At 37.1% G+C, this 23,109-nt stretch overlaps 1 protein-coding gene across 1 annotated transcript in view; it reads right to left on the reverse strand.

The window, feature by feature from the left end:
• Positions 1-23,109, reverse strand: part of STXBP4 (syntaxin binding protein 4) — a 130,784-nt gene that overhangs the window by 49,936 nt on the left and 57,739 nt on the right. The window contains exon 13 of the mRNA XM_090257359.1: positions 2,883-3,059. Within this exon, the coding sequence (XP_090113485.1) occupies positions 2,883-3,059 (177 nt within the window). The remainder of the gene's footprint in view (positions 1-2,882; positions 3,060-23,109) is intronic.

Below are 23,109 nucleotides of genomic sequence, written 5' to 3' on the forward strand. Positions count from 1 at the left end.
TATGAAAATTAAGAACACCCGTTCATTTCACCATAGGGTGAAAAAGCGTAATACATTATCGGTCTAATAACCAGAACATACAAACAATTATTACATATCAATATGAAAAAGACATTCCAATGGAAAAACAGCTAAAAGATATGAAGAGCTGTTTCATATAGAAAGACAAATGCCTAATAAATACATAAGTATATGCTCAGCTGGCTATCTGGGGCCAGGGGGCGGGGGCAAAGCCCTGGCTTATAGCGTTTGGGGATGTTTCAAGCTACCAACCTGGTGTCACTAACCACGGAGCTGAGAAGATATGTACACAATCAGCTCTCTGGAGCCAGTGACAGCTGAGCCCAGCATATCAGTAGCTCATAATCATTAGTAACCAAGGAAATTTAAATGAAAACCACTGTGAGGTACACTTATCACATCTGACAGACTGATAAAAATTAAAAGTAAAGGAAAACAAAGTGTCAGCAAGGTTGTGGAATAAACGGTAATTCTCACTCTACGGGTGGGAGTGAAAATTGGTTCAAACAGTAGCAAACACAATTGGGCATAACCTAATAAAGTGGACTGTACAATCATCATTCAACCTAGCAATTCCACTCCAAGATATGAACTGCAGAGAAACTTTTATACACATTGAGCAGGATATAGGGACAAAAATATTTTAGCAACATTGTTTGAAATAGAAGAAAATAAAAACAATTGGACCATCCATCAAATACAGAATGGATAAATATATTGTAGCATAACCATTCAATGGTGGGCCAACAAGGCAATGAAAAGATAAACTAGCTATAAACTTCAAATAGATGGATGGCAAAAACCAATATTGTGTGTAAAAAGCAAGGCAGAATAACATATGCAATGTATCGCTGTTTATAAAGTTGATAAATAGGTAAAACTAAAAAACATATTTTTTGGTGATATGAACACAGATTGTGAAATTATCAAGAAAACGGTTTACACAAAATCCAGGGAAGTGGTTACCTCTAAGGGCAAGAGAAGGAGAGGGACATTGTGGGTATTCAAAAGTATCGGTAAATAAGTAAATGAAGAGAACATACAAGGGAGCTCTGTCTGGTGTGGCTCAGTGGATTGAGCACCGGCCTGCAAACCAAAGGGCTGCCAGTTCGATTCCCAGTCAGGGCACATACCTGGGTTGCAGGCCAGGTCCCCAGTTGGGGGCGCGCAAGAGGCAACCACACATTGCTGTTTCTCTCCCTTTCTTTCTCCCTCCCATCCCCTCTCTCTAAAGAGAAAGAAATAAAGTCTTAAAAAAAGATAAAGTACAAGAGAAAATTATAATGAAAAGAAAAAAGACTGTTTCAGAAAGAATCTGTGTCTTAAAAATAAATACTTGAATATAAATCCTGTAACATCTTGGTCAATGTTTCTTTGAGCAATCTCAAACAATTAAGAAAGAAGTTTCTTTCTCTTTCTCCATTGGTACTGGGCTTTGAAAATGTTGATATGCCCATGTCTAACATCTCTTAAAAAAATAAAAATAAAAAAAAGAGTGTTTCCAGAGACAGGTTAATGGCTTAGCTAAGGGTATTGTTAAGAGAAATGGCATAGGACTCCATTATGCTAAAAACGAATTGAATTAATTTTACTACCAGACCACTTAGAACAAAAGTGTTCCTCATCTAGGAGCTGGAAAAAAGAATTTCAAATAACCTATGCTTTTTAAAAACAAATTTAAATAAATTCATCTGAACTCCTTAAATGTTGTATTTTTTTGAAGATGAATCTTACTTCCAAAAAGTGCTTTAGTATTCTGATCATTTCCCTAAATAGTTTAAAAGACTAATGTTAAAGTTACTCACATAAAATAAGGACATATCTCCATTTTTAGAACGTAAATACTGAGACAAAAATTTAAAAAACGTATGTAACATTCCTAAGTATTGCTGCTTTGTCAAGCAACATGCTTTCCCCTTGGCCTTGCGGTATTATGAAAGGGTAACAGGAACGTCAGACTTCTTGTGGAACTGGTTTAAACGGACAGATGTGAGGAATGTATTAGTAACTCAAGAGCTAACCTGAGGAAATTTCAGATTTTCTTTTGTATTTTGCTTGTCTAAAACTAGTTTCATTGGTATCTTTAAAGTATTTAACCGTTTTATGTTTAAATACACAGACATAAATAATTCAGAGTTGCTTTATGTTCTCTTGAAAGGTAATTGGATTAAGGTATAAACACCTATTATGTTTATAAATAAACTCTATGAAGTTATAAAATATCTATTTCAGTTTACTTAATTTTCTATCTTACCTCAGTGAAGTAAAGGTGTATGGCTATTATAGGTTTTGAACATCACTCAATGAATATAGTATGTATTATTGGAAAAAATCACATTAAAAAAGTTCACATTGCCTTCTATAAAAGCACTCAGTGTTTTGCTATTGAAATTTGAGCCTACTACATTCAAACTCAGTTACTTCCTATTAATTATCTTGGGCCTTGGGCAAAATTATGTAACCTGCACACTTTCTTGAGTGCTTTAATCAAAACGCAAAACCCATCCCTAGACTTTCCTCTTCCCATCCCAAGACAAATTAGCAAATTTAGAAACAAAAGAGAGAAAAAATGTAACCAATTAAATGCTGAGTAATTCCAGGATTTAATGCCTGAGCTGTACAATGTTGACCAATGACCCAAATAATTTTGGGGCACATGCTTTTCCATCCCAAAGCTACCTGAATGAAGGGAGGCTCAAGACTTCCACATCACCCCCATCATTTCACATCATCCTGTCCCTGAATAATAGGAGACCAACACTGACCTAGTTTAGAAGTGCAGATGAAAAGAAAATGAAAACAGGATACATGACAACGGCAAGGAAACCATGGTAACTAGGAGAGGGGACTGTTTTGCTCACCTTATTTTGGTCAGAATAATCAGCAAGCTGAGCCTTCAGCTCTGTGATCTCGGCCTCCAGCAGACGGATCACTTCCTCGTAGTCCATTTCCATTCCATGCGCCTGTCTCTGTGCAGCTTCGGCAAGATGAATCCGGCTTCTCAGGGCTCTGGTTTCTTCAATGACGGCTTTGGCTTCCTAAAGATATCAAAATTGGTGCCGATGAAAAAAATAACCATGTAAAAATAGTTCAGTGGTTTAAACAAAACATTTCCTCCCTCAGGAAGTTATAATTCCAAAAGTTAATATATACGTGTTCCTCACATCTCAATTTGAAAATTAATATTCATTAATTTTCTATTTTATTATATAGAGTAGCTGCCCGGTCTACCTTTTCCTTTATTGATTTCTGAGATGATTTTCAGTATGGAATCTCCAACTTCACACACCTGGCATAACATTTTGAAAATAAGGGAAGCAGAAGAGAACTAAAAAGGGAAAACAGAAGAATAAGAATTGACTCAAAAGATAAAAAGAGTAGGCTTCCACAAAACTCAAGCAGGTGGTAAGGCTCATGTTCTAGGAAGGCTCTTGAAGCTTCCACCCCTGAAAGATCTGCAGTGTTATGGAGCTTCTCTGGGGTCCATGTTCCAGGAACCAAAGCTTTCCTAGACATCAGTCTAACTGCTACTTCTCTTTTTGAATTTAAGCCAAAAAAGTAGAATTCAGTAGCAAAATATACAGCTATTTCTATAGGATGCAGTGCTCACAAGACATTTATTAAACACATGTTATGTCTCAGGTGATTCATAGGTCTTTGCTCGTTTAACTTTTATAACAACACTGGGAGAAAGGACGTATTTTAAGATAATTTTATACATAATCAAACAGAGGCTCAGGGAGGTTACATAATCCAAGGTCACGTGGTGATGCCGGAATTTAAACCCAGGTCTGCCTGACTCCAACCTCCATGCTCGGTTCACCATTTCACTCTGCCACCAGATGATACAGACAAACAATCCAAAACCAAAAAAAAACCTTTGTATTTTAGCTACATTTTCCACCTGAGGAAGAGGATGGGGGGGAGGCAGTCACTTGCTCTCTCAAAATGTGCCTTGGTGCTGGGTCAACAGCAGTCCCGCAGGACACAACATAATTTAACATGGCAGTTACTATACCGTAAGCCAGTTCTTTTCTTTATTTGATGCAAAAATCTCTCTTCTCTGCAATGAAACGTTCTGCTCCAATTGCCATGGCTAATATTCAACTATGGCTATTTTAATATTCTCAAAGCTATTAGAGGATACTTGAGTTTTTCAGCCTAAATATAATTGAAGTGAGGGTAGGGGTTGGCAATACGGACAAATTTTTAAGGATCAAATTTTCATTCCTATATTCAAGAACTATTTATTATTTTGTGTCAAGTTCTGTTTTAGGTACTGAGGGTACTGAACAAAATAGACAAAAATATCCTCCCTTCTGCCCCCAGAATATACACTTCGGTTTGGAGAGACAGTAAATTAAGAGATTATCAGTGAATATCTCATTGAGAAGACATTTGACTAGAGACCTGCAGGAAGGATGGAGCCATGAAGATGTCCCAAGGAGGAGCTTTCTGGGCAGAGGGAACAGTTTGTGCAAAGGCCCAGAGGCAGGACTGTGCCTTGCATCTTCAGAGAACAGCACGGAAGGCCACAGGGGCAGAGGTGGGGAGCAGTAGGGTGTGAGGGCAGTGTAGTAACTGCAGGGATGGCATGGGTGGCGGCGGGGTGGAGTGGCCAATCTTAAGGCATTTTGTAGGCCATTGTAAGGACCTTGGTTCTACTCTGGGTGAGATGGGGAGTGGACGGCGTTGAACAGAGAAGTGATACAATCGACTTAAATTTTTTAAGTGGGTATCTTTTGCTGCGGTGTCGAGAGTAGATTGTAGGGGGTGGGTAAAGGTAGAGCAGCGAGAAAGGGAAGGGGACAGAGAAAAATAATTGTGGCTTCGATAAGGGTGACAGTGGTGGACACAGTGTTGGGTGGCTAGATTCCACATGCAGTTTGAAAGTAGAACAGGGTAATTCATCATCATTAACAACCTTTACTTAGCAGACAACATGCTATATGATTAAAAAATACAAAGCTGTCTTTCACCTTCCCTTTTCTGGCTCAGCTTAGAACACTAGGTATGACTTAGAGAAATGGAGGAACAGAGTAGAGCATGCTAGACAAAACAAACAATGTGAAAAAAGAAAGAGAGCAAGAAGGAATGTGATACATTTGAGAAAGGGCGCTGGAGATCAATTCTGACTGCAGTTAGTGCTTCCCATAGGGGAGCAATGAATAGAAAGGTTAAGGAGAGGGAGAGAAAGGGCTGGGCTACGGGAGAAGGGGCATGACAGGGAGAAAAAATCCTTTAAATGCTTTTACTGAATTTATTGGGGGTGATACAGATTAATAAAATTATATATATTTCAGGTGTACAATTCTATAATACACCATCTTATATAATATCGAATGTTCACCAACCCAAGTCAAGTCTCCTTCTATCACCATTTATCCCTTTAACCTATTCTAACTCCACCTACCCCCTCTTCCTCTGGTAATCACCATACTGTTGTCTGTGTCTATGGGTTGTGTGTGTGTGTGTGGGGGGGGGGGTGTTCTTAATTCTTTCACATTTTTCACCCAGTCCCCCAATCCCTCTGCCCTCTGACAGTTGTCTGTCTGTTCTCTGACCCTATGAGCCTGCTTCTCTTTTGTCTGTTAGCTTTTGTTCATTAGATTCCACATATACGTGAAATCATATGGTATTTCTCTTTCTCTGACTTATTTCATTTAGCATAATACTCTTCAGATCCATCCATGCTGTTGCAAAAGGTAAGATTTCCTTCTATTTTATGGCTGAGTAATATTCCACTGTGTAAATGCACCGCAGTTTTTTAATCTAGTCATGTCCTGATGCATACTTGGGTTGTTTCCAAATCTTGGCTATTGTAAATGCTGCAATGAACACAGGAGTGCATATGTTCTTTCAAATTAGTGTTTTGGATTTCTTTTGATAAATTCCCAGAAGTCAAATTGCTGGGTCATAAGGCAGTGCCATTTTTAATGTTCTGAGGTAAATCCATACTGCTGGCTGCACCAGTCTGCATTCCCACTAACAGTGCAAAAGGGTGCCCCTTTCTCCACATCCTCACCAGCATTTGTTTGTTGAGTTATTGATGATAGCCATTCTGACAGGTGTGAGGTGTTATCACATCGTGGTATTAATTTGCATCTCTCTGATTGAGAGTGACATTGATCATCCTTTCACGCATCTATTGGCCATCTGTAAGCCTTCTTTGAAGTGTCTACCCAGGTCCTTTGCCCATTTTTTAATTGGGTTGTTTGTTATTTTTGGTGTTGAGTTTTATAAGTTCTTTATACATTTTGGATATTAACCCTTTATCAGATGTATCATTGGAAAACACATACTCTCATTTAGCATTGATGATTTCCTTTGCTCTGTAAAAACTTTTAATTTGATGTAGTCCCATTTGTTTATTTTTTCTTCTGTTTCCCTTGCCCAAGGTGATATATCAGAAAAAATATTGTTATGAGAAATGTCCAAGAGCTTATTGCCTATGTTTTCTTCTAAAATTTTTATGGTTTTGAATCTAACATTTAAGTCTATTCCATTTTGAGTTTACTCTTGTGTATGATGTAAGAAGGTGTTCTACATTTTTTCTGCATGTTCTGTACAATTTCCCAAACACCATTTATTGAACAGACTATCTTTACTCCTCCATATGTTTTTGTTACCTTTGTCAAATATTAATTGACCACATAGACAGGGTTTTTTTTCTTGGCTTCCTATTCTGTTCCGTTGACCTATATATCTATTTTTATGCCAGTACCATTCTGTTTTGATTACTCTTGCCTTATAGTATAGTTTGATATCAGGTAGCATGATTCCTCGAACTCTGTTCTCCTCTCTCTTTGCTGTGGCTCTTCAGGGTCTTTTGTGGTTCCATATAAATTTTTGGAATATTTCTTCTAGTTCTGTGAAATATGCCATTGGTATCTTGATAGGAATTTCATTGAATCTATAGATTGCTTTGCGTAGTATGGACATTTTAATAGTGTTAATTCTTCCTATCCATGAACGCATTATATGTTTCTACTTAATTGTATCTTCTTCAATTTCTTTATTTGGTGTCATAATTTTCTGAGTAGAAATCTTTTACATCCTTTGTTAAATTTAGTATTAGGATTTTTTTTTTTATTCAATTGTAAATGGGACTGTTTTCTGAGTTTCCCTTTCTGATAGTTTATTACTGGTGTATAAAAATGCAACTGATTTCTGGATATTTATTTTGTATTCTATGTGGGGCAGTCTCGACATCTTCTGAGCAGAAACTGAGAGGAGAAAGAGTGCTCTGGAAAGCTAAATCTGGCAGCAGGGTGCAGGGTCGAGAGATGTGGCCAACCAACCGCCTGTTATACCCTTGATTCACAGAACTTATTTTCTCATGTTGTAAAGTAATCGTCTTATAATAAAAGGGTACTTATAAAAAGAAATAACTAGGGAAATAAAAGGATATTTATCTAGCCACATCAGTCACATTTAGTTAGTTCAGCAGACCTTGTTGCAGCTGAATCAACTTCACATCAGTCTGTCACTGTGCATACAGGAGGTAACGGTTTAGTGTGCTCACAGTACTCTAGGTGTTTTACATGGATCAACTCCATTAATCTGCGTACCAGTGTGTGAGGTATGTCAATTATGATCTTCATTTAATGGATGGGAAGCTGAAGCACAGAAAGGCTAAGTAACTTGCTCATAATCACAAACCTAGGAAGTGGCTGAGCTAGGATTTGAGCCAGGCAGTCTAGTTACGAAGTTTATGTTTTTGGCAACTATACCATCCTACCTTTCCAACTAAAGAAAACGCTAGAAAATGGCATGTAGATCACAATATCATCATTGCCCAACCCTACACAAGCTTAGGATGTGGCCATTACAATCTAGTCAGAAACATCCCAGGCGGCTACATCGTTCTCCATTTTTCACTTAATCGAGCTAGGAAAAAAGAAAATGTCACTGAAGAGAAGAGGAGGGGCAGAAAATTCTCCATAGCTGCAGTGAAGAAGAACTAATTTGATGACTTGTCTCCTTCACACTCACTTCATGCAGCTCTTATTCCTCTATAAAAACAGCACTTTTATTTTTGCTCAGAGAATGCTGGTTAATGAAATGAAGAATCTGGATGGAATTTATAGTCATTACAGGGCATGGATGCTAATACAGTGTGAAATGCAGTTGGGTGGTAAAAGCTGCAGAGATTTTGATGCTGAATAAATTCATGCTATGTCTTTTGTAAAGGTGTAACTGTCAGGTTGGTAGACTTGACCCCTTGGCAAGGTTCTAGCCCGGTTCCCACTGAATGGCTGTATAAGAGATTAGCATTGAAATGATGACTCTTAGAAGAAGCAGTAAAGAAAAGACAGCAGCAGTATTCTGTATTTAGCAATACAGGATCACCTAAATCCATTTTTTCTTGTCCTCCTAGGCTGTCTTCTGATAACAGATTATAAAGCCTCCCATGGCAGTAACAATTGAGCCAGAATTTCCCCAGTACTTCACCATGAGCCAAAATCCCACTGTGGTAAACACTGTCGCCAGTTCACTGATTTACCTCCTATTAGCTAAAGATTAATTCAGTTTAGAAAGTTAAAAAATAAAAGAGAAACGAAGGTGTAATAGTTAATCAGAAAAATCAACATAAGTATTATTTCTTTTAAGACTAAGCAGAATGAGCAAATATACGAAAAGGGACTTGGGTTATGAAGTCAGATTTCTCAATTATTATTATTGTTATTTTTATTTTTATTTTTTGGTGACACAGGAAATGCTTTCAACTCATACTGTCCCATTGTAAAATGAGACTTTTTCCACCTCACAATTTCACAATGAATCTTCAAGGAAGATCAGACCAAATTCTTCTTTGAGAATATAATTCACACTCATGAAAATCTTCATAGGCTACAAATACTTTGACCTTAGCTATGTGATTGTGTTGAGACAAAGGGCATTATTAACTCACACAAGGGGCAGTCGTATGAGCTCAAAAGGAAGACAATATGGTGTGTATTTTTCCACATAGAGCAAGCAGTTCTTCCCCATGAAACAACATGATATAGAATTCAAAAACATGAGTATGAGATGAGATATACCTAGGCCAGAATCTTAGATATGGGCTTATTTTTTTCCACTTCTTGGTGGTGCAATTCTCTAAGACTCAGTCTGTTCATTTGTATCATGGGAAATAACAATACCTATTTTATAAGGTCACAACTCTCACAAGAGGGTTAAAGAAACTATTATAGTTCTTGTTACAGTTTTTCCCTCCATACTGCCTTTGAAAACCATACATAATTATCTATGTGATTAGAGAGCTAGACTAGATGATTCAGTAAGGACTTTCCTGAGGCAGTCAACTAGTAATGTCAGTCATTGATATTTAGAGAAGTTCTTTGCAAATATAATGCACACACATCTTTTTTAATGTTAGCAACAATCACATTAAATCTTTTCTTCTCTAGTTATGAGTCGTACTGGTTCCCTAAAGTAAAAGGAAAAAGCACTAACAGCAGTCGAACGTTTGTAATTCGGCAAGCACATCCACATCACTAACTTTAGAAGTTCTGTAATTTTTAAGCTAATCAGTAAATCTTCCAAAATGTCAATGGCTGACAGGAGAACAAGGAGACTTCAAAGAGATATATGTTTGAGTGGAATGTCACTTATGCTACCAAGCACAAAAGAATACTTCTCTTATCAGCTTCCTACATTCACTCACTGGAAAACCTTTCTTGGTCTAGGTCCCATTACAGCTTGTGAAAAAGATTAGGGTTACTACAGGAAGAGGTCTGTTGAAGGAAAAGTGTTTAAAAGCAAGTATGTCTAGTTTCCTTAACTTATGTATCAGAGTTAGTAAAATATGTACAATGTTCTTCTCAACGAATGATGGCAAAGTAACTTGTAGATATTCATAAGCAAATCTGTAACTCATCCCTTAAGTATGGACACACCTGGGGGAGAAAATTAAACCCACAGAACTTTTCACATGCCTTTGGCGTGTGCTCCCTTCTTTCGCTTCCCTCACTCCTCCTCCATGCACACATGAGCCCCAGGACTCCACCTCCTGGCCTAACCAGCTATTAATAAGCACTGTGAGGTCTTCATTCATGATAGATTTGCAGCCATTCCTTAATTCCCATTCTCATCACCACACTACTGATTCATGTCTTGGTCAGTTCACGCGTAGATCCTATGAAATTATCTCAGTGATCACCCTGCCTACTGTTTTCTTCACTAGGATGTGTTCTGGGTGCTTCTGAGGGACCAATTTTCCTAAAACATTGCTCGATTCCACCTTAGGTGACAAGCACAAGTACATGGGACATGATAAAATACATCCTCAATGTCCACAGTTCAAGGTTCTCGACTGCTTGTTCCAAACCACTCTCTCCAGCCTTGGCACCCTCAGCTCTCTTACATGATCACCACATCCAAGTACAGTAACTACCAGTTTCCCCAGATTAAACTCTCCTGCCTCTAAGATGCTTTTGAGCACAGTAACCCTCCCACTAGGAGTACACACTTCTCCCCTTTTCCGGTTATCCAGTTCTCACCTGTCCTTCAAAACCGACTTCATTTTGCCTTCTCTCACCTTCCCAGGCCACTTCAGCTTACAGTGATTTTCCCCTCCTTTTTTCTTTTGTATCTGTTGTCTGTAATTAGGCACGCACTACTTAGTATCTCTTTCCTGGCTGGTTTGGCTCAGTGGATTGAGCGTCGGCCTGCGAGCTAAGTGTCGCTGGTTCGATCTTCCAGTCAGGGTACATCAGAGAAGGAAAACTCTGACTCCAAAAAACCTCCGCTGCCTTGCGGCATACCTCTTCAGGGGAAAGGCTAAGGGAGTAAACCCCGACAGAAAATCCGGAGCCGGAGTCCCTAAGGCGGTTTGACGTTGTAGTCAACACCGGCAACTCCTGCGGCGCACCTGAAGCCAAGCTGTATTGACTTCGTCTTTCCCTTGGACCCTTCAGCTGCGAAGAGAGGGGGGGTCTGCTGCATGGGCAACAGCAGACCCTCCATAATCACCCTGCCCAGGCTCTGTAGCTTCAGCGTCATCGCAAGATGTCGATTCAACACGGGAGGAGACAGATACCGTGTCACTCCCGAGTCGGACTGCACAACCATTCTCGGCGGTGCAGATAGACTCTTAAGAAGCTACACCATCGTCTCTTGAGACGGACGGCTGCCGACGACTTAGTATCTCCTACTGGTATCTTGAACTGTCTTTAAAATATAAATATTTTATTACCTAAATTGCTAAAATGTAAGGGTCTTGACAGCCCAAATTAGAATGCAGGCTGTCTGAGAGTAAAAACCTGCCTCATATGAACAGGTGCTCCACTCAACATTAATATGAGATATAACTGAGTTGACAACAATGAGAATGACTGTGTTATTTTTCATATACTATAATAATTGCCCTAGAGAACTTCATAAGGTAAGAAGCTTTCAAAGGAAAGTTCTTCATAAAAGGTTTCAACTTTATGGGAATATTAACAGAACTATAGTTCATTTAAATAATTATAATGACAATCACAGAGCATGCTATGAAAAACACCACATAATAAAAAGCAAATTATTTCATTAAATTCCTTTTATATCTAAATTAAACACAAATCCTTCAGTAGTACTAATCAAGCAAATGAGATTATGTCGAAACCAAGTGAAATGAAGAAAATATCAAGGTTGAAAAAAACAGTTACACTTTACTGTTTGACAATTTTACTTCTTGATTTTTCATTAATTTAAAAAATTTAAAGATTGAAAAATTATGCACACTATTTCCCTAAAAATTACATTTTCCCATCACAAGTTAATATGGTACATGCTCTCAGAAGGACTATATATCTTGAAGGTCCTTTCTGACCCCAGTCACCCATATCCCTGATTCAATGATTTATACAGTGACACTTCTTTGTAAATTGGGTAAAAATAATAATAGATATTTGAAAACCCAAGAAACAAAGATTTTCTTTAGTTTGTATGAAAAAGCAAAGTGCTCACTTTGCAAAGGAAGATTTGGTTAAGCTTTATGGAGGAAAAGGAGGCCAATCAAATTATAATTAGCTCTAATTAAACTTCCCAAGAGCTGTCAACTTCTTCACCCAACGCTGCTTCATTCTCCCAAAGGTGCAAAATTGAGTCCTGCTTCTAAACATCAAAGAATATCAAAAAAATAATTTTCAATCTCTGTTTATTAAAAGAAGTCCCTAATCAAAGACAGACATGCACAAGTACATCTATCTGGTAAACTTTACCATGTGAACTTATACACAATATAAATATGAATTAGTTAAAACCTTGTTTTGACAACTTATTTAATCCAAAACATTATTTTCTGGTTTAGTGAAGAATGACATAAAAATCTATTTTCCTACTTCTTTAATTATGGTAATAAATGTACCAAAAGGGAACATTTATGGTATTGGACATTTCTTTTCATATAATTAGAATTTAAACCCTGTGCATCAAAACCTGGTACAGCTCAAAGCCTATTTTGTCACCTATTAAGCCTTTAGAATCAATATGTAGTTTGGAGTTTTGGGGAGCTCTCACTTCAAGACAGAAATGTGTTCTTTCTAAATTAATCTTTAGAGGTTTAATTCAAATGGACTCAAACTTTATTAAATGTTTGTTTTGGAGGAATTGACCAAGAGTTCTAGATGTGAATGTAGATGTAATAGGATCTAAATAATAAATAAGATTCTAAGTTCATTTGGGAGAAAACGCATCAGTGAGAACTGGGAAGTGAAATCTGAAAACCAGTAAGAACAACAAGAAAAAAAGGAGGCAGACGGGACAGGGCCCCAGGATGTAAGGCACATATAAACCTACAATAGTTGGTACTGGCCAAAGCAGAGGTAGATTAAATATTCATTCCCCCGATATATGTTTATTCACAAAGCAATGGAAAAGATCAGATGCCCCAAACAGTCCTTAGACCATATAAGAATTTAACTTATGATAATGAATATATCACATAACAATAAGTGGTTGCGACAACAAAGTATTTGGGAAAAAGTCTACAGTGTAGACCTTCATCTCATACCATACAACAATGAAATAATGTCTTAGTTTAAAGAATGACAGATATGGAAGGAAGACAAGGTAAATATGTATGTGATCAAGACTGATTTGGTAACACAAAAAACACCTGTATTTTAAAAACTCTGAAAAATATTACAAAGGCAACTTGCACATAGGTAAATATATTTACGACAGATTTGGTAGAAATAGGGTTAATAAGTGCAATAAAAGGATCTTACTAAATGATGTGGGGAGGGAAGGGAAACAGTTACTAGTTAGTGTGAAAGGAGGGAGGCGGCAAAAGCAGGCGTGGTGAGGGGATACAGGTAACGTAAGGGACATGCGGTCAGAGTGGCAGAATGTCACCGTTGGCCACATCAGGAAAGCAGCTGCCTTCTATACCGAAGAATCATGATGGAATTCACCATTTAATTTGAAACCCATGGTCACAGACAATCCTCAGCAACTAACGTAGATGATAACGAATCAAAGTATAATATTTCCAAATAGGGTGATTTATACAGGTACAGTTACGACTAGAGAAGTCTTGTTTTAACTCTGTAATTGTTTGTGAATATAAATCATGTAACACAATGTCATGAGTCCCACACTGAAGTAAGAATACCAAAACTGTTTCTCACATAGTAAGCTGCCAAGATAAGAAGTTTATAGTATTAACTGCCTTATCACTACTTCCTTCTTGGGTAAAATTTACTAGTTTGTCAGCCAAATTTATATTGCTCTACCCCAGAGATGTTTACAGTACCCCCTGAAAGTCATTTAGCAAATGACTGATACAGTTTTAGCGATCTGTACTTGTTTGTTTTCAGTGGAACACGGGACATGACAGGGAGGAAAGTAATGCCGACTTTGGAGCACAGTCAGGTCTGAGACAACTCACCAGCTACAGGGCTCCTGTTCTGAAATGCTTTGTAGAAAGTGAAGGTTTTGTTCTATTTTTCTTTTTTTCTTACTAGATTGAGAGCGCCTTGGAGAGTATGTCTAGCTTTCACATGCATCCATATAAAATAAGCATTAAATAAATGTTTCTTAAAGTCCCTTGCCACATCTCCCTTATATACTACTATGGCATATATGAAACAATTTATTAAAGAATGCTGAGTATCTCCTTCCATTCCATTCCCATTTATCCCCCCATACCCTCTTCCCTCACCTCCCCCTCCCCACCCTGTTGTCTGTGTTCGTGAGGTTTTTCTCTTTTGCTCAATCCTTCCACCCCATCCCCAACCAGCCCCCAAATCTGTGCCCCCTAACAGCTCTCTCTATAGGAGCCTGTCTCTATTTCACTTGTTAGTTCATTTTGTTCATTAGATTCCGCATATGAGTGAAATCATATGGCGCTTGTTTGTCTCTGACTGGCTTATTTCACTTAGTACAATGTTCTCCAGGTCTATCCATGCTGTTGCAAAGGGTAAGATTTCTTTCTTTTTTACAGCTGGAAAATACAGTGTGCAGATGATGTCTTGTGGAACTGTGTACCTGAAACCTGTATAATTTTGTTAACCAGTGTCAACCCAATAAATTCAATAAAAAGGAAGGAAGAAAGGAAGGGAGGAAGGAAGGAAGGAAGGAAGGAAGGAAGGAAGGAAGGAAGGAAGGAAGGAAGGATGGAAAGCTAGCTGAATGTGGTCCCTGAACAGCCAGAAAAAAAGTGGCTCATGATATGTAACCCAAAACCTTAACATCATTCCTAACTAAGCCACCCAACCACAGAAAATAAAGTAATCAAATGAACTTCAAGGCTTCTATAAAGAATAAGATCACTTCCTTTCCAGATTCTTCCAGTATAAAAATTCTGTGATTCTAATTAATCTGACACAATTAAAATGGGTTCTATGGTATGAATAGAATAATAAAAGTTCTCTCAGAATTCTTTAAATGGTAAAAGAAACAACTAGATGAAAAAGAAACAACTATTTGGAAATGGGGCTTCTGAAAAAGACATCTGTGTTTGCCAATGCTTGCTTAGAATGCTACATTCACCTCAACTGAATCACTAGCTATGGCTGGTGTCTGCACAAACAGGAATGCCAGCTGGCTGTCCTCGTGTTCCGTTCCAAGCACGCTGTCTTTAACTGAGGCAGTTTCCTGGGCAAAGTCTAATAGTAGAGAATATGCTGGTCATTTTTTGATTTCACATAAAGGGAATTAATGTTAAAAAATAAATTCAACCCGGTTTGTTTAATTAAGTTTCTTCACTTAGATTGCTGTCCATCATAAGAACTTTTTTTTTAAAAATCATTTTAAGATAGTTGTAGACTAAACACAATTGTAAGAAATAATACAGAAGTTTTCTGTACTCTGTTCAGTCTCCTGCAACAGTTATATCTTGCATTACTATAGAAGAATATCACAACCAGGACACTTCATTGATACACTCCACTGACCTTCATCAGATTTCACCACTTTTATATGCACTTGGCAATAAAAAGGATCAACCCACAGATATATGCAACAACCTGGATGGATCCCAAGGGAATTATGTGGAGCGAAAACAAGTCACTCCCTGAAGTGACATACCCTATGATAACATTTATAAAAGATTCTTGAAAAAACAAAATTGTAGAGATAGAGAAAAGATTAGTGGTTGCCAGGTTCTAGGGACGGGGGACGAAGGAGGTGGCTGTGGCTACAAAAGAGTATCACGAGGGACATTTGTAAAGAGGGTTTTTCATAGAACATCAAGTTGATATCCTGAGGTCACACGTGACCATCTGAAATGGAAACGTAAGAACATTTTACCAGAGTAACCTTTTAGAACAGAAAAGACTGACAAATCAAATACATATTTTTTCTTCTTTTTCCCTCTAAAGACGAGATTGGCATCTTAAAATATTTACTATACTGAAATACTATAAAAAGTTCAGATTGCTAAAGAAGAATAAAAGGGGTGTGGGGACGCATTGATTCTGAAAATTAGAGATTTTACTGTTCCTTTAGTAAATGCACAAAGAAACCTAATCTCTGAAAGTATAAAAACATGAATACTTCTTTAGCAATTGCATATTACTGGTCCTTTTAGAGATAGTGTATTTACTTTGTCCTTAAAGTTTCCTTTGTTGCTTAATCAGTAAGCTAGCTAAGTTTATGTTCAACCTCAACTATCCAGAGGGGAACCCTGTGCTGGTTTGACCTTACATTTCTGATTGAGGACTCAAACATTCAACCCAACCTTTGCACAGGCGAGGCCAACTACAACTGGGTTTATTTGAATCTAGAGAAGTTGCCAAATGAACAATTTCCTGTGTTTCTTTAGGGCAAAGACTGGTTCAGACAAGCTAACTATTTTGGTTTTGGACTTTTCACCAATTCATTGCTGCCTTAGGTCATAACACTATGCTGAAAGGAACTTTAAAAACAACTTAAGTGTGAGGGTAGGTTTTAGAAAGTTGTTGATCAAAGGAAGTTGCTAGAAGACGGCCCATGCCTGTTAAAAGTTGTTAAAACTTGAAGAAAAAATAACAAGAAGTGTAATTTTATGGGAAATTGTACTCCTGATTTTAAAGTCAAGTTTGTTTGTTCTGTAAGGCATAAAAACTCAACAAAAATACTTAGATTTTAGGAAACAGTACAGCCAATTCTTGACAAAATAGTCAGTATTCTGGTAGCCATGCCTTGTTTAAAAAGTAATGTACCTCATTTTTCTTATGAAAAAGGATCCCTTAACAGTCTGTTCTTTGATTTTGTGTTTCTTCCCTCCCTCTCCTTTCCTTTTTCCCTTTCCCCTTTTCTCCCTCTTTGTTCTTCATTGTTGTCTTCTGAATCACTACATTAAAAAGGTAAATTAATTCCCAGGATTTAAAATGGTTAATATAGCTCTGGCTGGTGTGGTTCAGTGGATTGAGCACTGGCTTGCAAACCAAAGCATCTCAGGTTCGATTCCTGGTCGGGGCACATGCCTGGGTTGTGGGCCAGGTCCCCAGTTGGGGGCGTGTGAGAGGCAACCACACAGTGATGTTTCTCTTCTTCTCTTTCTCCCTCATTTCTCCTCTCTCTAAAAATACATAAATAAAAATGTTTTTGTTTAAAAAGGTGTTAGAAAGAAACTTTAAAAAAAGAGTTTATTCTGTTCTTAGGATCAGATCAGGCCACTATCTCAAAATAATTCAATTAAAAGTTTACAAGTTGAGTAGCCAAGGATATCAAAATGTATCCTCTTCTCCCTTTGAAAGTAATTGGAAACCATTGTTGTAAAATTAATTGAAAATCAATCTAGTAGTACTTAATAATTAGATTACCTATATATTTAAGAATACATATATAGTGTAATTATTAGTATTATACTGATTTCATGTCAAGATCTTCAAAAGGATACCAAAAAAGGGGAAGAAACTTTGCCAGATTTTGTATAACTCAAGTTTCCAGTTTTAAAAGTTTTTAAGAGAAAGGTGTACACACTCTCTATTTGTAATTTTTAAAGACTCTTTTGTTAATTGTGAAATAAGATATTAATCCTTAAAAATGGAGAGGTAGTTATTCTCACTAACATATAGGAACTCTTTCATTAACAACATCCATATCACTGAAATCATGGCATTGTATATTCATAAGAGGTGATAAATTCTGCTTAAAAATTGACAGCATTAAGGTTGACTTTAGGTAGCATATTTTTTATTGCAGTGTTTGTTTCTGAAATGAATAGCTGTATTAGTATGTAAGCATGTTGGTTTGTAAGCACAAATACATATACTTTTTATTATTTTTGCTAAAACTGGAAAATATACACTAAATAAATTATTAATGAAAACTTCTTCACCCTCAATCTCATTTCTCCTATTTGTTAATGGTATCACTACAGACTCGTAATCACCAAATTCCAAAACTTTGCTCCCTCTGATTATTACTGCACATTTTATCGCTGTTAAGTCTGGCTGACTTGACCCTCATAGTATCTTTCACACAGACCCCTTTAACACGTCTGATATAATCTCACACCCACTACCCAGTCAAATCCTCCATTGCCTATCATCTGGACAAGCACTTTTTAAACTTTAAGGTGCACGTTAATCATCTAAGCACTTGTTCAGTGCAGACTCTGATTCAGGAGGTCGGGGTAAGACCTGAGACAGCATTTCTAACTAAGTTCCAGGTGTTGCTGACACTGCTGGTCCTGAACCAAAACTTAATTAGCAAGGAGGTAGACTTGCAGGTCTGCATGACCAATGCGGTAGCCACGCACTACAGGTGGCCATCGAGCACTTGAAATATTGTTAGTCAACTAAACAAGTAAAGTTTCGATTTTAATTAGAGTGCATTTAAATTAAAAAACTTCAGAAGTGTAAAATACTTTCCATTACACAAAACATTATTGTTCTGGTACAATTATCTTTCACTTTAATCACCGTATCATTTAAGATATTACTGTTGCCCTGTAGTGTTTGGTCCAGGGATGTGAGTCATGTGAGTACACATAAACCCTTCGCCGATCTGGGTACTGCTAATGAGTTAATTTCAAAAATTTTATATACCAGTATAACGGTGTGCTTATTAGAATACTTTATGCAGACAGCATGAGTTACAGTAATACATATATGTAAGTCGTAATTGGAAATTAAATTGAAATACGCATTTTTATTAAAATATAATTAAATTTTTTCATATTTAAGAAAGTATGGAAAAAATTTAATATAAAATTAAGGGCTATTGTTGATGTGTAATAAAGTAGAGATGAATTAGCTAGTGATAGAACCAGAATAATAGAAAGGGACTAAAAGATGGTATGCTGTGAATTTCTAGGGGAATGCAATGGCAACTTCCAAAGCTGTTTGCAGGGTAAAAGTTTTTTCAAACATATAAGCAGTGAACAATATAAAGAGGTTTTTGTAAATGCATGGTAAATTTGCTTAAAAGTTTTCTCTTAACAGTCAAGTAAGAAACAATAAAATTAGTCACCTGAAATCAGAAATAAATGTTCAACATTTGTAACTTTGACCACCTATAAAATAGCTTGGGAATTTTTGAATAAAAGAGTAAACCATTTTTATTTAGACTGATATGGCAATTTTAGTTATGATAAAAGATTAGAAGAAATATTTTATAGAAGATTAAAGATATTCAATTAAGGCACAAAACAAATGCCCAAGAACTTTTTATTTACCTATATCAATGATCAATTGGTTTGAAATTTGGCTGAGTAATGAGTTTTATAAAGATTTACGGTATTTTGAACTTCAAGATTTTCTTAGAACAATAGAAATCAAAGACAAAAAATGGCAATCTGATTTACATTTTATCACTGATACCATATTGTATATGAATATGCTAAATTTGAAGCTCCAAGGAAAGAGAAAGCTTATTTGTGAAGCTATGCTAGTATAAGAATTTATAATGACATTAAAACTTTTCATAATGTAATCAATAATAATTTTACATACTTTATACCCTAAACCAATGTTATATAAATAAGCTACAAAAATGTAAACTTTTTGACATATGCTTAGCTAATATTGATAAATTTAGAACTGCATTCAATATATGCAATACTCCTTTGAATTTGATTATTAATATCAAGTTGACCAGAATTAGTGATGCACTTAACTCGAAAATATGTAGTTTTGAAATGATTTTGCCACAAAGATAAAGTCTTCTAAAAATATTAAACACTTTTGTTAATGTGGATGTAAATATGAAAAGAATAAGATTTTTGGTATTCATTTCAGTTATTGGAAACTTTTAGACTATATATACAACATTTAGGCATATAAATCTACTTTTTTAACTATAAAGTTTGTTAAATCTAAACACAGATCCAGTATTTCCAATAGAAATTTAGTGGACAAACTAAGATGTGCTACAAGTGTAAAATAACACCAACCTCAATGATACAATATAAAAAAAAATGTACAAAATATCTTGTTACTGAATTTTTAATATTATTGCATGATGATATTTTAACTATATTAGACTCAAATATATTGTCAAATAACTTTCCTGTTTCTTTTTACTCTTTTTAAAGTGTGGCTACTAGAAAATTACCAATAGATAGGTGGCTTGCATTGTATTTACCTCTCTCACTGGACAGTGCGAGTCTAGGCTACTACAGAAGCCTCGTCTCTCCTTCAGTTACTTCCCAACCTGCTGCTGATCTTCCTAAAGTACAGATGTTCTCCATTCACCCCTTCACACATTCCCCAGATATTTAAAGGACCTGCTGTGTCAGTTATTGCTCTAAGACAAATCAGCGAACAAAGCAAAGATGGCTGCCCTGGGGAAGCTTACCCTCTAGTCCGGGTATGTACATAAAGGACAAAAACATAACAAGTGTATAATACGTAAGAAGGCAATCAGTAATAGCAAAAATCTCCTCCACACACAGTGAGATTGGCGTGTCAGTGGGGTGCTGGTGCGGGACGGCAGCGGGGCTGGAGAATTGGGAGGGAGAGGTGGGGGAGGTGTGCTAAGAGATGAAGGAATTGCCATTAGAGGGGGGTGTGGATGCGGGTAGGAAGGCTGATCCAGGAGGCTCCCGGAGGCTTTGACCTTTCCTCTTAGGCTTCCACGTGTAGGATTTTAGTTTTCACTCTGAGTGAGATGGAAAGTCCTGGAGAGCTCTACTTAAGTTTTAAAAGGCTGTTTCTGGCTGCTGTGTTCAGATTAGACTGCGTGGGGGTGGGGCAAGGGGAAAAGCTGGGTAATCTGGCAGGAAGCTGGAACTGCAACACAGGCAGGAGGTGATGATGGCTAGACCAGTGATAGGAGTGGTGAAAAGGAGTAAAATTCTGCACTTTTTAAAAGTAGGGCCAAGTAGATGCAGAATGTGATGGAAATGGATGGGTCAGATCATGCATGGCGCAAGTTAATCATCTTTGCCCCTTGTCAATATCTTCAATGGCAGTCCATTGTCTAAAAGGGTAGATTGGTATTCAAATGTCTATACGCTTTGACCCCAACACCCCCCCCCCCCCCCGCAGCCAAATGTCATTCCTAACACTTTAATGTGTCCATGGTTCCTTGATGTTCCTGGACCTTTAATCGTCGTCGTCGGCAGCCGTCCGTCTCGAGAGATGATGGTGTAGCTTCTTAAGAGTCTATCTGCACCGCCGAGAATGGCTGTGCAGTCCGACTCGGGAGTGACATGGTAGTATCTGTCTCCTCCCGTGTTGAATCGACATCTTGCGATGACGCTGAAGCTACAGAGCCTGGGCAGGGTAATATGGAGGGTCTGCTGTTGCCCATGCAGCAGACCCCCCCTCTCTTCGCAGCTGAAGGATCCAAGGGAAAGACGGAGTCGATACAGCTTGGGTTCAGGTGCGCCGCAGGAGTTGCCGGTGTTGACTACAACGTCAAACCGCCTTAGGGACTCCGGCTCCGGATTTTCTGTCGGGGTTTACTCCCTTAGCCTTTCCCCTGAAGAGGTATGCCGCAAGGCAGCGGAGGTTTTTTGGAGTCAGAGTTTTCCTTCTCTGATGTGCCCTGACTGGAAGATCGAACCAGCGACACTTAGTGGACCTTTAATAATGACAATAAAATAATACAAATAAAAACTATCATTTTTAGGAGCCTATTATATTCCTGACTTAAGTTCTATGAACAAATTATAAGACAGATATTTGATATCACATTTTAGAAATGAAGACACAAACATATTAACAAATAGCAAAGCTAGCGATGAAGAGAGCCTACTTTGACTCTGAAGACAAGACTTTTCCGTTCACACCAGAATTTTCCTGCTGTGTCCTATGCCTGGTTTGCTCTTCCCTCTCCGTGTCTGGTCCCGTTCATGTGTTACCTTCTCTACAAAACGCCTCCTAATCCCTCAGCTGGAATTAAATTTTCTTCTTCTGAATCAAATAGTTAATACAAGTCATTTCCACCTCCTTCTCAGCACCTAATATTTCTTCCACTATTCATTATAATGACTATAATAGTTAATATTCGTTGAGTGCTTACTATATGCCATGTACATTCATAATATGCATATGACTTACTTACTACTTCTTACACTCTTGTGAATGACTCTTATTATCAAACTTATTTTACAGATGAGGAGAGTGAGGCTTAGAAAGGTGGATTTGTTTGTCCAAGGTCTAAAGCAAGCAAGAGGCAGGGTCAGAGTATAAACATACATGGTCTCATCCAAAGGCCATTATTTAGTGGGTTGGCCAAAAAATCCATTTAGTTTTTTTCCATAAAATAAAAAACACATTTTAAATCTTCACCAATAACTTTATCGATATAGATATTTTGAGTATTAGTTTTTTTTTCATAAAATAACGGACACATTTTTCACTTTCACCAATAACTTTATTGATGTAGATATTTTGAGTATGTCGGCTATCTATTGCCTGATATAATATTGATCGTTCTCAATTAATGTCTTGATTTGATCATTATCAATTTCAGCTGGTGTACCTTGGAGCATCGTCCAGCAAGAAATCTCCAACATGAAATTTCACAAGGAACTTTTGACACATTGACCAGTCATAGCACCTTCTCCAATACACTGCACAAACCTATTTTTGTGTGTTTCAGTTGTGTTTTGACCTTTCTTGAAATAATAAAGCATAATATGCTGAAAATGTTGCATATTTTCTTCCATCTTCAATATTAAAATGGCTGTAGAAAATTCACCAATTTTAGAAAGTTATTTTTAAATGCACACTGATATGACAGCTGTCACAATACAATCAAACAAAATTGTTTCAAATGACAACTAAGCGCTACGTGAGCCATCTTAGGGAAAAGAACAAACTTTTTGGTCAACCCAATACCATATTACTTACTCCTTATGCCAATTCACCTTTCATCATATAAGATTCTTTCTCCTGTTTATTTTTTAAATCTATGTCCCACCTTTTCCTACTGAATCTTATTAAATTCTGATACTGAATTTAATTATTTATTCATGCAGAACTGACCTTCTTTAATAACAGAAACTAATCCACTCAGAGAAATAAATACTGAAGGGCCTCATGTAGAAAAAGTAGGTATTGCTAGAAAAAGAAAGCAAACATGCTATTTTTCTTTAGATTCATGTCTTAATCAGCCCACCATGTAATTATTATTTTATCAACTATGTTTATATCTAGTATATTTTAAAGCTTTTAAGTTCCAAGCATTTAAGAGAGAAAAAAAGTTTAATTAAATGTA

The sequence above is a fragment of the Furipterus horrens genome, unplaced genomic scaffold (assembly GCF_987537825.1).
Source record: "Furipterus horrens unplaced genomic scaffold, mFurHor1.1.pri manual_scaffold_11, whole genome shotgun sequence".
Taxonomy (NCBI): Eukaryota; Metazoa; Chordata; class Mammalia; order Chiroptera; family Furipteridae; genus Furipterus; species Furipterus horrens.